This window comes from Aotus nancymaae, unplaced genomic scaffold (assembly GCF_030222135.1).
Source record: "Aotus nancymaae isolate 86718 unplaced genomic scaffold, 86718_ANA_hifiasm-v0.15.2.pri h1tg000014l, whole genome shotgun sequence".
Classification (NCBI taxonomy): Eukaryota; Metazoa; Chordata; class Mammalia; order Primates; family Aotidae; genus Aotus; species Aotus nancymaae.
Genome location: NW_026988425.1, coordinates 101261619 through 101276911, shown reverse-complemented (window position 1 = coordinate 101276911; position 15293 = coordinate 101261619). Strand labels below are relative to the sequence as shown.

Below are 15293 nucleotides of genomic sequence, written 5' to 3'. Positions count from 1 at the left end.
AAATATTTCTGTCTCACCAATAGCAAAAGTGCTTATTTATTCAAAAGTTATTACTGAATATAAGAAATTCGATGCAACATCTTTGCAAAGGACTTATTTTTATCATTGTCTCTCAAAAAGGTCTACATAACAGGAAAGTATCCCAAACAAGGATGCTACATGTTGATTTCTTGTCCTAGCCAACCTATCCTTCCAAATTTGCATTTATTTCCAACTGAGAGAATGCAGAGTTTGATGAACTAATTACGGTTTAGGTATATGAAGTACAAAAGCTCAGCCAGTACTCTACGAAATTCATTTAAGCATATGATGAAGAATATGTTTGGGGGGAAAAGTCATACATGTTTGGGGGAAAGTACCTGAGTTTTGCTATGTTTTTAAAAAACTAAATAGTAAGGAACTTATATTGCTATCTCATAAAGATCACACTTCAATTCTATAGGCTTCTTAGTTTCTTTGGGATAGGAAGGGAAGCTCAAAAATGTGTTATTCCTCATCCCCTATATGACAGTGTTATGAAATGTAAGCTGAACTTACTGTGAGTATATGTGTGTACAAACACATGTATGCATACATACACAGGGAAAAGTCACACATATCCCTTGCCTGGGTATATCAGCGCTTTTAAAGACTTCTCTGGAAGCACTGGAAGGAATATTTTTATCAATATGATTTCAATGAAATTCCAATACAATTTTACAAGCTTGATAATAATACACGTAGGATGTATCAGCAACAAAACGCAATATCCCAGGAGCCCATCATGATGACATCACAAATGAAAGGAAGCTTTTTACCTCAAATATTCCCATCTTTCTCAGCCTCAGGAGACAGGTTTTTCTTCTTTGGTAAATTATCTGAGATTTTTTGCCAAAGATATGGGGGTAGGAGGGAAGTCACCTTTTTAAAAGTTACAATTAATCCAGTACATTTAATAAGCTGTATTTAGTAAGTCCTGATTGATTGGGCTAGCTGTTTAGCCAGTTATTTTCCCTAGATCTTGTTCCTACAGAATAGTTCAGCAAAAACATACTGGAATTAGTGAAATTAAAGAGATTATTTTAAATGAAAAGGCAATAAGGAGGCAGTACTAGAAAATATTTTTTTCTTGGGGAAAGAAAAAGAGATTACTTTTTCTCCTTACCTAGTCCAGGCTAATTCTCAAGTATGTAATGAAGATTTGTATACCTTTACTCAATCATTTGAGTAACAAGGTAAGCTTCTTTTCAGAAAGCAAAACAAAAAGTGTTTTTTTTTTTTTAAGTCTCGTCTGGATTCTATTAAAATTAATTACCCAATAAACCTTGTTGAAAAAAGCAAAACAAGAATAAAACAGCATCGGAAATATACAAGTAAACCTCTTACTGAGCTTGAACAATCTAAATAAAACTTCAACACTAAATTTTTTAAATTGTGAATTTTTAACAACCATAAAAATGACATTTAATTGTCTTTTCTATTTGTATGTAAATTTAGTTATTAACATTAATTTAATAGTCTAACAAGTTATTCCAAATCTAGTTTAGTAATATACTGGAGTGACTATGAGTAATTCACAAGATTTTAAATATTTCTCAAAAATTCCGTAAGACTCAGCCAGTAGCGTGGCCAAGCAGTCTAAAGCACTGGATTAAGACTTGGCCGGGCACAGTGGCTCTAGCCTGTAACAGCAATTTGGAAGGTCAAGGTGGGAAGACTGCTTAAGTCAGGAGTTCAAGACCAGCCTGGGCAATATAGTGAGACCCTATCTCTATAAATTTTTATTTATCTATTTTTGAGATGGAGTCTTGCCCTGTCACCCAGGCTAGAGTGCAATGGCACAATCTCTGCTCACCGCAACCTCCATCTCCTAGGTTCAAGTGATTCTCCTGCCTCAATCTCCCAAGTAGCTGGGATCACAGGCGCGTGCTACCACATCGGTTAATTTTTTTGTATTTGTAGTAGAGATGGGGTTTCACCATGTTAGCCAAGATGGTCTCGAACTCCTGTCCTCATGATCTGCCCGCCTCAGCCTCCCCAAGTGCTTAGATTACAGGGGTGAGCCACTGCACCCGGTCCTATAAATTTATTCTTTTTTAATTCCATAAGATCACTTTCATTTTAAAGCTATATATTACTTAGGAATTTTCAGAGGAGATGAAAAATGAAATGTTTACAAAAGATGTGAAACACTGATCTACTGAATGTGCCTGATGTTGGCAAAACTTATTTTCAGTGAAAGAGAAGTGTAATCATAGGTAGGAAAGTGTATTTTATGCCATTTCTTGTTTGATAAGTAAACATAATTTTTTAATTTGTACAGATATACTAAATGTTTAATATAAAATGAAAATAAAAAATACTGTTCTTTCTTCCAGTTTTTTAAAAATTTCTAAATAGTTATAGTTTCAATCTACTGAATTAATTTTAAAATAATAAAAAATAAGATATTCTGGATATTTGTACCTCAGGATCATTTGTGTTCAGGCTAGACAAACAGGAATTAGCCTGTTTGTCTGAATTATTCTGTAAATAAGTTAAAATAGTGGTTCTGTCTTTGGCACTAAATGACTAGCTATAATTCTACAAATTCGTATTTTTTAGCAATAAAGCTGAATTGGCAATTTTTTCATGTACTGATATCATTAACCAAAAACATACTTTACCTAATATTTGCATTCTATAATAAAACTAGCCATAAAACTCTTATTCATAAATTTCTTAACAATTTTTTGTACTACAATATTTGAGAATTTAAATTTGTTTGGTTTTTAGATAACAATAAAACTATTCTCCAGCATAGTAACTATACAGAATTACATGCTAATCAGAGATGAGCATTAGTATACAATTATTCCTAAAACTTATATTAAACAAACAAAAATAAAGAACTCAGCCAAACTCAATTATCAGGTTACTTCCACAGCTTCCTATTTCCTGGATTGTCTTTTTGTACCCCTTCCTGGGTCTTTGATAAGAGACACTATCTTTACCAAAATTTTCTTTTACCTTCCTTTCTTTCTAACAGTTCTGCTTCCTTCAGTACCTTCCGGTTTCCTCCAACTTCTTTTTTGCCAGCTTCTTTAGTTCCCTTACTCATCCTTTATTGGTAATGACTTGCTTTTCTCTCTTTATTATTTTTACCCAGTTACTTTTCCTATTGTGCCTGTGACTCTCACTAATTCTCTTTCATCACTTTACCACATTTTTGCTATAGTTTTATTTTTTCAGTATCAAATATTCTTTCCTTAAGCTCATATATTTTATATATAAAATGTGTCACAATATCAATAAGAACACATTTTCATCAATTAACTATATTCAATGCTAATATCTTATCACACATTTAAACTAATACTACTATATCATTACATTGTGTCAATATGCAACCACATTTCAGTAAATTTAAACATTTATCAAGTTGGGATTGCCTATGTAAACTATACTATCAGTCTGACATGATCTCTGTCACCTGTTTTAAGCATCTGAGCAAATATATAAACAATAAATTTGCTCCTTTACAGTACAAATTATAGAATATCAATCTCAATAAGTCCTTTTAGAAAATTACATGTGATACTGCAAATGATTCAAAACTTGCAATAGAATAATATTTAATTTTCATCAACATGACAGAATTCAGTGTATAAGAATAATATAATGCAAAAAAACTTTATTTTTCCTTGTTAATCACTCTTTTACATCTTAACGAATAGGGAGGAAGGTAAATTAAGACCTTAAGAATAACAGAAGACAACTCAGATTTAAAATGTATACTATTTAACCTGAACTTAACAACATGCCTTTATTAAAAGAAGTACAAGGCCGCTTTTCTAGACTCAAAGGAGAACACTAAAAAATACAAGCAGTTTATGTTATACACAAAGATAGTTACATTCCCCTATGTCACTCGTGGAAGCCAAGCATCATAACACTGTATTACAACTGATGTACAACTTAACATAACAGAATGACATTTCTAAAAAGCAAGCAAGCAAGCAAATCTTACTTACAATATTACCCTATACAAAAGGAAGCACATTTTTATTTTCCAATATTTTGATTTTCTAAATTCTAGTACGAAGTAATTCTAAAATTAAAATAACATCCATGCCAACACAGGGCATATGAATTTTAAAGAGATTGCTGTTGAATAATTTAATAATTCTTCTGATATCTACACAAGGAACAAATCATTTGGACCAAAATGTGCTTTATTTTTGTATTAAAGAATTGTTTTCAAAGAGTGCTACTATCAGAGGGGCATTATTCACTTGATATATCAGTGATATAACTAGTACTCATGACTGGCTGTAAGATGCAACAAGTGATTTGCTCAGCCACCCATTATACAAATTCTGCAGTAGATAGATGGCTCTAGAGAAAGGACAACATTCTTGACATGACTGGAACAGATCTCATTAAATATAATACGATTTAAAAGGCTTTCAATTGAAATGGACTCTCATGATTGCAGTAAGCTTTAACACCTCTGACCTTAGCTTCAGAGGCAGTCTCTGAAGAATAGGTCTCAACGCAAAATTATAATCTCCTTAAGATGGGAAGAAGCTAATGTGAATGTAGTCTCAGCTGTCTGAGATACTACTAATAGTGTTTTTAACCCCTTTAGTACACTGGAAAGGAAAGCACATACTTGTAGCTGATATAACATATTAAAATATGATTCTGATCATAACAGTAAATATTAAACAACTGATGACATCAAATACAATATTCAGATAAAAATAAATTCAACTATTAGCTAAAGCCTTAAGTTCTTTCTTCTATCAAGATTGTTGATCTAAGTGTTCCATTAGACTGTCTTTAAAGGGAGCTCTACATTTTAATGATATTGTTAAAAACAGGCAAATCAATATGCCAATTAAAAAAAACCATTATGATTAATTCTTATTTCATTTTACTACCTATAATGCATTTGCTTTATTTTATCTAAAATTATGCTTTAACATTCTAATTTTTGTATATTTTTTTGCATAAACAGTGATTCATATTTGTTGCATTTTAAAGATTTTATGTTAAATATGCTTTCAAATGCAAAAGAATGAATTTGAACTCTTAGGGAGACCAAAGAGGAAGGATCACTTGAGCTCAGGAATTCAACACCAGCCTGGGCAATATGGTGAAACATCATATCAAAATAAAAAAATAAATATAAATTAATTAATTAATTAATTAAAATAAATTTGAACCTGTACCTCACTCCATATACAAAAACTTAAAAACTATAAAACTCTAAGAAGAAAACGAAAATGAATTATCAGCATAACCTTGGATTAGACAACTTTTTTTTGGGACACCAAAAGCACACACAGTCAAGGAAAAAATAAATTGTTCTTCATCAAAATCAAAAACTTAAGAATGCTAAAGGACATTATCAAGAAAGGAAAAAAAAAATCCAAACAGTGAGAAAAATATTTGTAGATTATATGTATAAGGAGCTTATTTTTAGAATATATTCTCTTACAACTCAACAATAAGTAATTTTAAAACATGCAAAGAATAGTAATAAACACATTTCCAAAGAAAACATATAAGTGGCCAATAAGAACATGAAAAAATGCTCAACATCATTAGTCATTAGGAAAATGGAAATTAAAACTACAGTAACATACTACTTCATACCCACTAGAATGCCTATATTATGAAAAAATTGAAAATAACAAGTGTAGGCAAAAATGTGGAGAAATCAAATATTCATATATTGCTGATAGGAATGTAAAATGTTATCATTACTATGAAAAACACTTTGGCAGTTCCTCAAAAGCTGAAATAGAGAATTACCATATACCCAGAAATTCTACTCCTGGGTTCACAATCAAGAGAACTGAAAACATATATTCATATAAACTCATGAAAATGAATGTTCATAGCAGCATTAATAGCCAAAAAGCTGAAACAACCAAATGTCCATCCATTGATGAATAAACAATATGTGATAAATCTATACAATGTAGTATTACTCAGTCATAAAAAGGAATGAAGTACTATCACACTGTATAACATGAATGAACCTTGGAAGAATTATAAATGAAAGAAACTACATACAAAAGGTCACATATTGTATAATTTTATTTATGTGAAATATCCAGTACAGGTAAATCCATCAGGATCAAAATTACACTAGTAGTTGTGGGGAGTGTATACACAGGAATACCTCTGTATTTAAGGGAAAAAAAATCTCCTTCTCTAAATAAATAGAAGACCTAATGCTTTTGAGAAATGCTTCTGTGTGTTTGTTCATGTGTATCTTAGATGGCCAAGCTGGCTGCTGCTACTAAAGATTACTAATACTCTAGCACTACTGTGGTATGTCGAACCCACATTTCAACGATTAATCTATCATACAGATTTCAATTTTATAATCAAAATATTCTTTAAAATATGAATATACATATAAACAAATATATATATGTATGTGTGTGTGTGTGTGTGTGTGTGTGTGTATATATATATATATATATATATATATATAGAGAGAGAGAGAGAGAGAGAGAGAGAGAGAGAGAGAGAGATGGAGTCTTGCTCTGTCGCCAGGCTGGAGTGTAGTGGCACGATCTCAGCTCACTGCAATGTCCACATCCTGGGTTCAAGCTATTCTCCTGCCTCAGCCTCTTGAGTAGCTGGAACTACAGGTATGCACCACCACTCTCGGCTAATTTTTGTAGTTTTAGTAGAGACTGGGTTTCACCATGTTGCTCAGGCTGGTCTCAAACTCCTGACCTCATGATCCACCTGCCTGAGCCTCACAAAGTGCTGGGATTACAGGCATGAGCCACTACACCCAGCCAAACAAATATATTTTTAAAATATACAGAGTAATCCTTATTGTAAAAATGTTATGCTTCACTAGAAAAGAACTGTTTATACTATTCTCCCAATAAGACCCCAAAGTACATAAAATGTTCCTCATAATTATTTGTATATAGTACACAAATCCTGTAATTCAAGTTTATTTCCGTCTTCCCTATGTTAACACTACATAGGGTTTTACTATACACATATATAGACAGATTGATATGCACACAAAAAGATTATGCACCTATCTTTCCATTTGTAAGTACAAATTTATACACACACACACACACACACACACATTCATTAGTATATCAGAAAGAAGCTAGACAATGACCATTTTCAGTAGCACTTATCTTTCCATTTGTAAGTACAAATTTATACACACACACACACACACACACACACATTCATTAGCATATCAGAAAGAAGCTAGACAATGACCATTTCAGTAGCAAAGAGAGTTAATCCTACTTACTGCTGAAGAGCCCAGTGCTGATTTTGGAGACCTAATTATTCCAGCAATTGAATGACGAATAGATTCAAATTTGGATAGCCTCTCCTTTCTTTCCTGGAGGGATTAAGAAACAAGGCTTCAGCAACAGTAAACTATCCAATAAGTATATACATTTATGTATTTAGGTACTTACCCACAGCTTATCCATCATGTCTTCCAACTAAATAAAATATGAACTTCCTGACATTAAAGATAACCAAATACACATAAACTCTATGACATTGTACTTTACTGACCCCTCAACAAATGTCTTGATTTGGGGGAAAGAATAAGAAAAAAATAGAAATTCATATAGAGATTCATAAAGAATTCATGCAGATAAAAACACGAAATGCAAAGGAAATTCACAGAAAACCAAGTACTAAATAACACACACAAAAAAGAACACAAGGTATAAGGAAACTACCTAACACAGAATATTTCAGACAGCCCTATAGTTGTGAGGGGATTTCAAATAAGAAAAAATAATCACAAAAAAAAACAGGAAGAAAAGTATATGGAGCACATTTTTTTAAAGTGAATTTCACTTCAGTACCTAGGAAGTTTCCCTAAGATTCACATGATGATGATGACCATCATGATGATCCTGATGATGAGGAGAAAGGCAGGTGGGAGGAGGATGAAATAAAATAAAAAGGTAATGATAGACCTACCTACCACCAATCCTACCAAATCCAGATTGCTATTTGCCAAAAATGCGTATTTCTAAATATCATATACCATAATGAAGAAAACCTGTCCTAAAATTTCAAATCTTTAGATCCATTTTACAAACATAAGTGAATGGGGTAGGTAAGAGGATGGAAAAAACGAGGGAAAAAAGAAAAAAAAATCAAAACTAGGACATAAGAAAGACACCAACAGCAAAGTATGTGTGGTTTATAAATTTTCCAATGATGACTACATTTCAACTGCTAATGAGCAGCAGACAAAAGAAAAAGTGATCCTTTCGTCAAGCACACTATTTCTGTATGTCTTCCAGCACTACTGATGCCCAATTTTACTTAAGGAAAACAACTAAACCAGGCCACAAATAACATCTTCTGTTTCTTTTGTCTCCAATACCTAGGGTGTATCTCTGTAATACTAAATGTAGACATTCTTGGCCACATGCTTTCTCCCAAAACTCTTCAGTAATTATCAAAACAAAACATTTTCTAGTGGGTAATGCTAAAGTTACCCAATGGATTAGAATTATCTAATGAATAGGTCCAGTTATGGGATAAAGAAGACTTTGAAAATTGTTCCCTTATATTAAGTTACAAAACATAATATATTGTGTGTTAGATGGGATATAATTAGTGAAAACACCTTTCCATATGAAGGTTCTTTTTAGATAGGTAGGCCTAAAAATATATTATCAAAAATATTAATGAGACCTTAAGTTTTATATAGCAATAATCAAAATGCAAATAGGGTTAATAAAACATTCCAACCAATGCCAGCTCATTTGCTGCCCAGATTTCTACAAATAAAACATGAAACTCATTTGCCATGTAGTTCCTGTCTACATAACACCTAATATCAGCTTTAAATTACAGTCTACCTAAGAACACATCACTCTGTGCTGAGTATTGACAGGTTGATTTTTACAACAAAGGATCAATTGGCTACTTTTAAAAATTAAAATTAAGGCTGGGCACGGTGGCTCATACCTGTAATCTCAGCACTTTGGGAGTCCAAGGCAGACGGATCACAAGGTTGAGAGTTCAAGACCAGCCTGGCCACCATGGTGAAACCCCATCTCTACTAAAAATACAAAAATTGTCTGGGCATAGTAGCGCATGCCTGTAATCCCAGCTACTCAGGAGGCTGAGGAAGGAGAATCGTTGGAACCCAGGAAGCAGAGGCTGCAATGAGCCGAGATCTTATCACTGCACTCCAGCCTGGGTGACAGAGCAAGACTCCATCTCAATCAATCAATCAATAAAAATAAAAATTAAGAAATTTCCTTTCAATTGCCATGAATACAGTGCCTAAATTTGCTTTTAGGCCTGCTGGGCTGGTGATGATATACTCATTTTATTCATCTCAAGTAATGGCAAGCTACAAAGAGCTTTTTCCAGATAAAGGAGGTATAGGAATTAGTTCTGGCAAAAGGATGGCCCCCTCACAATGGAAGCAGTACGGGACTGATGAAGGGGTGAAGGGAGAGGTAGTGTTTTTAAATAATACCTGATATTATGAAATAATATTCTGATCAGATGCTCAGAAAAAGTGCCTTAAGTACAGCTATAAGTACATGCATTGATCCTTAATGGAAACCCCAGAAAAGAGTTTCATGGTACCAAGTTGGCAATCAGTACTTTCCTTAGAGCGCTTAGTCACAGTTCACCTGAGGTACCCTTAGAATATGAACCAATGAGAAGGCTGATCGTAAAAAAGGAACATTTTTTGTTGTTGTTGTTAATAGTCTTTAAAACAAAAATCAAATATTATTTCTCACAGACTTATATATATAAACCCAATCTAATAACATTCTTGGACAGAACAATGAAAGTGATTATTTGGCCCTGCAGGAACAGCCAGCTACTTATTAAAATCAGGAGGCAATAAGAATCAAGAAAAAGATAATATTAATGCTCAAACTCCAGGCTCAGTGCCAAATATCTTAGGGGCATCTTATGCAAAACAGCATAAAATTCAGAGGGATTTTGTGAGAAATAACTACAGGGAAATTATAACTCAAGAGAAGACTGCTTTCTGAAAAAATTCTACATTATAGATCACGCAATCATGTAAATGAAATACTGTAAATATCAGTATGTCCTTCATTTTTAAAAATGCATTTATAAGTTAACAAGTAACTTAAGGTTTTGAAGATGCTGATTTGCTGGGCACAATGAAAGATACACAGTTTCTATTCCCATCAGGTCAGAATACAGAATTTAAGTATTAAAACAGTTTCTAAATGATGTATTTTAGCAATAGGGTTTCTGACTAAAAGCAAATCATTTTAGAAGTATTCACTCCCTAGTAACTTGGTTTGTCATGCTGTCTTTTCCCTTTGATGCTTGCATATTTAAGTATATTTATTAAAAGAAAGACAACCCCCTTGCTAAGTCAAGCTTATTCATTTTCTGAAATAATGAAATTAGACACCAAATGCACAAAAGAAACATCTGAATGATTATTAAGATCTTGTTTAAAATAACAATGCTAAGGAAACCTATAATATAACAGAATAGAGTTTGGTGAGATTCAGGTTGTAAAATGTCTTAAATTATTCTTTTTGTTTTCTTAAATAAGATGTCTCTAGGGAAATAAGACCCAAGAAGGAGGATATAATTAGCTCCCGTCCTATTCAATAGCCAGTTCATGTTCCATGGTGCTTTTCCCAAATGTGTGACCAAAATGGATAAACATATTTTTTAAGACTACTTTCCAGAATAGTTTTAGGTTCATATCACAAGCGGGAAGAAGGAACAGATTTTCTCATATGTCCTCTGCCCTGACACATGCACAGCATCCATTATAAACATCCCCCTCCAGTGTGGAACCTGTGTTACAACTGAGAACCTTCACATCATTATCACTCAGAGTCCACAGTTTTCATTAGGGTTTGCTTTTATTGTTGTACATTCTGTGGGTTTGGACAAATGTTTAATGACATGTAGCCAACACTGTCCTAAAAATCCTGTGTTCTGCCTATTCATTCATCCCTCTATCAAAATACATTTTTTTGTAAACTATCCAGTACTACAAGATGCACACCAACCAGCTTCTTGATGAGCATCTCACTGATTTAACAACTCAAGAGAAGACAGACTTTGCTCAGTAAACAATCATGTAATTTGTTTTTATGAAAAATTATAACTATTACAAATTAAATTATTAATGTATCTTAACTAAGATTCTGCTTTTAGTACAATTAAAGGACATAATAATACAGCAGTAAATTTATCTATTTGCCTTAAATTAATAAATTATGAGACAACGAATACCTTATAATAAGAGTGAAAGTATTATTTAATTAAATACCTCAAGATCTAGCAATCAAGGTTTCAGTCACCATGAAATTCCCAGCTTTTCAGACATATTTTCAGACATATTTTCCATCTTCTCCACTAGATTCTTATTAACGAATGCCTCATAATTCCAAAATCTGAGCCATCTCTGAGTCCATCTATTTTCTTGGCTGTGGGTCACATTTCTCACTTTTTGGTGTGTCGTATAGTCTTTGATTGCAGGCCAGACAGTTTGTATAAAAGAACAGTAGAGTCTGAATTCAAAAATATTTTCCTCAAGAAAGGGACATACCCACTCCTTTCTTTGTCAGGCTGCTGGAGAGCTGGAGCTATAGTTAATAAGTTGGGTCTAGCCTTTGCTATAGTTTTAGTTTAAATCAACTGTTACAGGCTTCAATCAAATACTTTGAGAGAGATCAGTTTTCCTTCATCTAGTAATAGAGCTGAGCCAAGATGAGATTCTAGCATCCTCCCTCTGCTTCAAAGCTGATCCACCAGCTTTAGGAAATATAGGAGACCTCTCCCAGCTTTACGGCCTCTTGCGTGGTGAAGGGAAGTCTCTTTGCTCTCACTCACTACTTTATGTATCTAAGAAGACAATTTTCAGCTCTGATACCCATTTCCCAGCCTAGCCTTGGTGGGCCATTACCCTAGACTGTGAAAACCCAGCAAATCGGCATCTTCAAAACCTTTAAAACCTTACAGAGAACCAGTTTGGAAAGGGGCTCATATATTATTTTGTAATAGAGTGCTCAGTTCTTCTACCTGAACTCCTCCTCATATCCACAACACACACACCTCACATACCACCTTTCTGATGTGTTGCAGATTTCATTTGAAGTATCTCTCTCAAGTTTCCTTCTACGATCTCCTGCTTCACTCAGTGAAAATACTTGAGTAAAAGCTGGTGGGTAGATAGTGTTTTGCTCTGTGGGTTAGGCTCCTCTGGATTCTAATCTGTCACATCAGCCTACACCTGATGCTACAAATCTGTTCAAAAACTTTTGAGAATTCATCTGCTCATACAGTTCCACCAAGGATGGAAGTAATCATGGGTCTATTTTTTCCTATAAAAGGCCTGCCACTTTCTGGATGTTGGTTTATTTAGGTTTATTTCTGCCCTTAGCTCTCTGATGAGGTTTTTAAAAACTATTACTTTGTAGCTTATTTTGGTTGTTAGGTAGAAATGATGGAGACGTCTCTTGTTACTTTCCATATCCAAACTGGATATAAATTTCATATGCTTTTCATTAAGGCCAGTTATTTATTTAATACTAGTCGTCATTTTACTTTATTTATAAACCAGAAAAACACAAAAGCACAGTTTACGATTATTCACTAAAAAGTCCATCAAAAAGACTACTAATTTGTCAAAAGCTACAGATTTCATTTTGACTACCATTTTCTACAACAGTCAATTACTACACAGTTAAAGGCTACATTCTTCAGAAAATAATTTAACAAGTTAAAGGCCAAATGTCTCAAAAGTATGATGTGTTATTTTGTGGGGTTTTGTTTTCCTTTATTTATGGCTTTCAGGGGATAAGAAAGATTAGTTTTACGGGTTTTGTATTTGTTGCAGAGGACCTCACAAGGACACAATAAAGACCACTAAGTACATATCTCATTTTTGTAAATGTTTTAAGTTTCCAACTTTATCTAAAAAGTTCCTAAATGGTTTTAATGTTTAGTATTCTTGTACTGCACATGCATCAATAATCCTCTTATCTGCTCAGAGCTCCTTTTGTTACTGGAACTAGTAATTGGGAACATTTAGAGTTTCAAGGCCTCAGTCAAGATTTTATTTATTAGAATGGAATAAGAAACATAAAGACTTAAAAGAAAATCCTAAGATTTAATAAAAATATAGAAAAATTTAAAATTTAAAATAAAGAAATATAGTGGTTATAATATTGTATCTCTATTATCAGCTAATAAAATCCAACCAGGGGATGCATTTTAGAAAGAAGTCAGTCAGACTCTGAGTGCTTGTCCTATCCTCAGCCTCTCTGAGAGAAACTGTCACATTATGGGACATTGGTATGTCCTGCCTAAGAATGAAGTCAATACAATAGAAGATAGAGCTGAGAAATATGAAAAAAATTCTTGATGACATGGTTTGAACTTTTGTATATATCCAATATGAGTGGATAAACTCTTTTTCGTTTTAACTAATCCAACGTGGTTAACTATTATATAGAACTCATATAGCAGGCTTTCCTGGAGTATCTATTACTAATTAAAGATTTTCTTTTCTTTCTTTTTCTTTTCTTCTTAGGAATTTATAATTTTTTTTTACTTTATATATATAGATATACATATATATTATTGAACTTTAGGTTCTGGTAATAAAGATTTTCAACAAGCAACTTCAAATGTCACAATAGTCACTAACAAAACAATATACTAACTTACATTTTTAAGTTTCAGAAACATTTAATTTTAATAGGAAATCTTTTGATATTGAAATACATTAATGTAGATTAGACATTCTTCATAAACTAAACACATATGTTGTGATAATTATTCTCACTTATTCCCATTAATTTAACAGTTTCAGCATATGACAAAACAACTGCTCAACAAGTATGGGAAAACCCTAGTTTAGACAGTTATTAATAGATCATAGTACAAAAGGTTCAGTAGTCCCATAGATTTTAGAAATGCACAGTTAAACAAATTTAAATAGATTCATTAATACAATATGTCTCAGAGCCTTAATAATGAATTGCTACTTGCATCTTTTGGGAGAGAAAATATTCTGCAAAATACACCTCAAAAGATGCTGTCACAAAGCTTTCGATCTGTAAGGGTGGGAGGGGAAACATGTTTGTCCACTCTGTATGAGTCATGGCCTTTTCTTAGACACTATCATCACATGGAATAGCTCTAAATTAAAGCTCCCCTCTTTCTGGCCACAATCTTCTATCCCATCAGTTTGCTTTCAACCAGTTCTGCTGTAACCATTTTTCAATCTCACTGGAACTCTTAAGTCTTGGAGTCTCCTCCTTTCTCCCAATCAATCATTTTCTCTTTTCTTCTCTCTTTATCTAACTTAGATACCATGCTACATCATTTTCAATGATACTCTTGCCAATACTCTAAATTCCCTTGCTATCCTGTCTCTTAGGTGCACCCATGTGGCAAAACCCAACCCTGGATGGATCCAACTGTTTGCTCTCTTTGAGCTTGTACTCAAGCAATTGAACACTGTTACGGAGTATCACATGATTACTAACTTCAAATGGGCCCTAAATATCTGGCCAACTCATTTCTTATTCTCCACTGTCATTGTCAACCATTTCAAACTTTTCTTACTTTTCTTATGTCTAAAACAACCTTTTTCCATACCTTCTAGCTTCTTTAGAAAGAATCTACAAAGGTAGGAACCTCTTCATCTTGCCTTTTCAAAGCTACAAACCCACTACTTCTCTATCTATTATTATCTCCTTCCCTTTTTTGAAACATGGAGCAGATATCTCCCATCTAAGGATTACCACTCTACTTACCTTTGGATCTCATCGCTTTCTCACCTCCCAAGAACCTTACATCTTACAAGAACCTACCTAACAGATCTCTGAGGTATTGTCAACCATCCCTTCTCAAATGGTTCTTTCCCATCAGCCTCATCAGTTTTGAGAGCAAGAGCAAGAGCAAGAGCGAGAGTGAGAGTGACAGTGAGAGTGAGAGAGAGAGAGAGAGAGAGAGAGAGAGAGCGAGCCCCATCAGCTTTTAGAGAGAGAGAGAGCTCTTAGAAAAAAAAAAAAACGAGGGAAGAGAGTAGGAGATAAAGAAGGAAACAGCAGAAGAAAGGGAAGGATGAACCTCTCCCTTCACCACATATTCTGTTCAAGCTACTGCTTGTTCTTTATAAACAAAATTCCTCAAAGAGTTATTATATGCTCACTGTCTCCATTTTCTCTACTCCCACTGATTCCTCACTGTGCTCTTATTTGGCTATCACCCCATAACTACACCAAAGCAGATGTTGTTAGAAAACCAACAGATTCCATTTC

The 15293-nt window shown here is 33.6% G+C and overlaps 1 protein-coding gene across 6 annotated transcripts in view; it reads right to left on the bottom strand.

Moving 5' to 3' along the window:
• The window catches only part of FER (FER tyrosine kinase), a 520940-nt gene that overhangs the window by 282343 nt on the left and 223304 nt on the right, over nucleotides 1-15293 (bottom strand). For 5 of the 6 annotated variants that reach the window (XM_012459750.2, XM_012459791.2, XM_012459767.2 and 2 more), the window contains one exon: nucleotides 7271-7363. In XM_012459750.2, coding sequence (XP_012315173.2) covers nucleotides 7271-7363 — 93 coding nt within the window. Of the gene's footprint in view, nucleotides 1-7270; nucleotides 7364-15293 lie in introns of those variants that run through there. The other variant, XM_012459801.3, reaches the window with a different exon arrangement.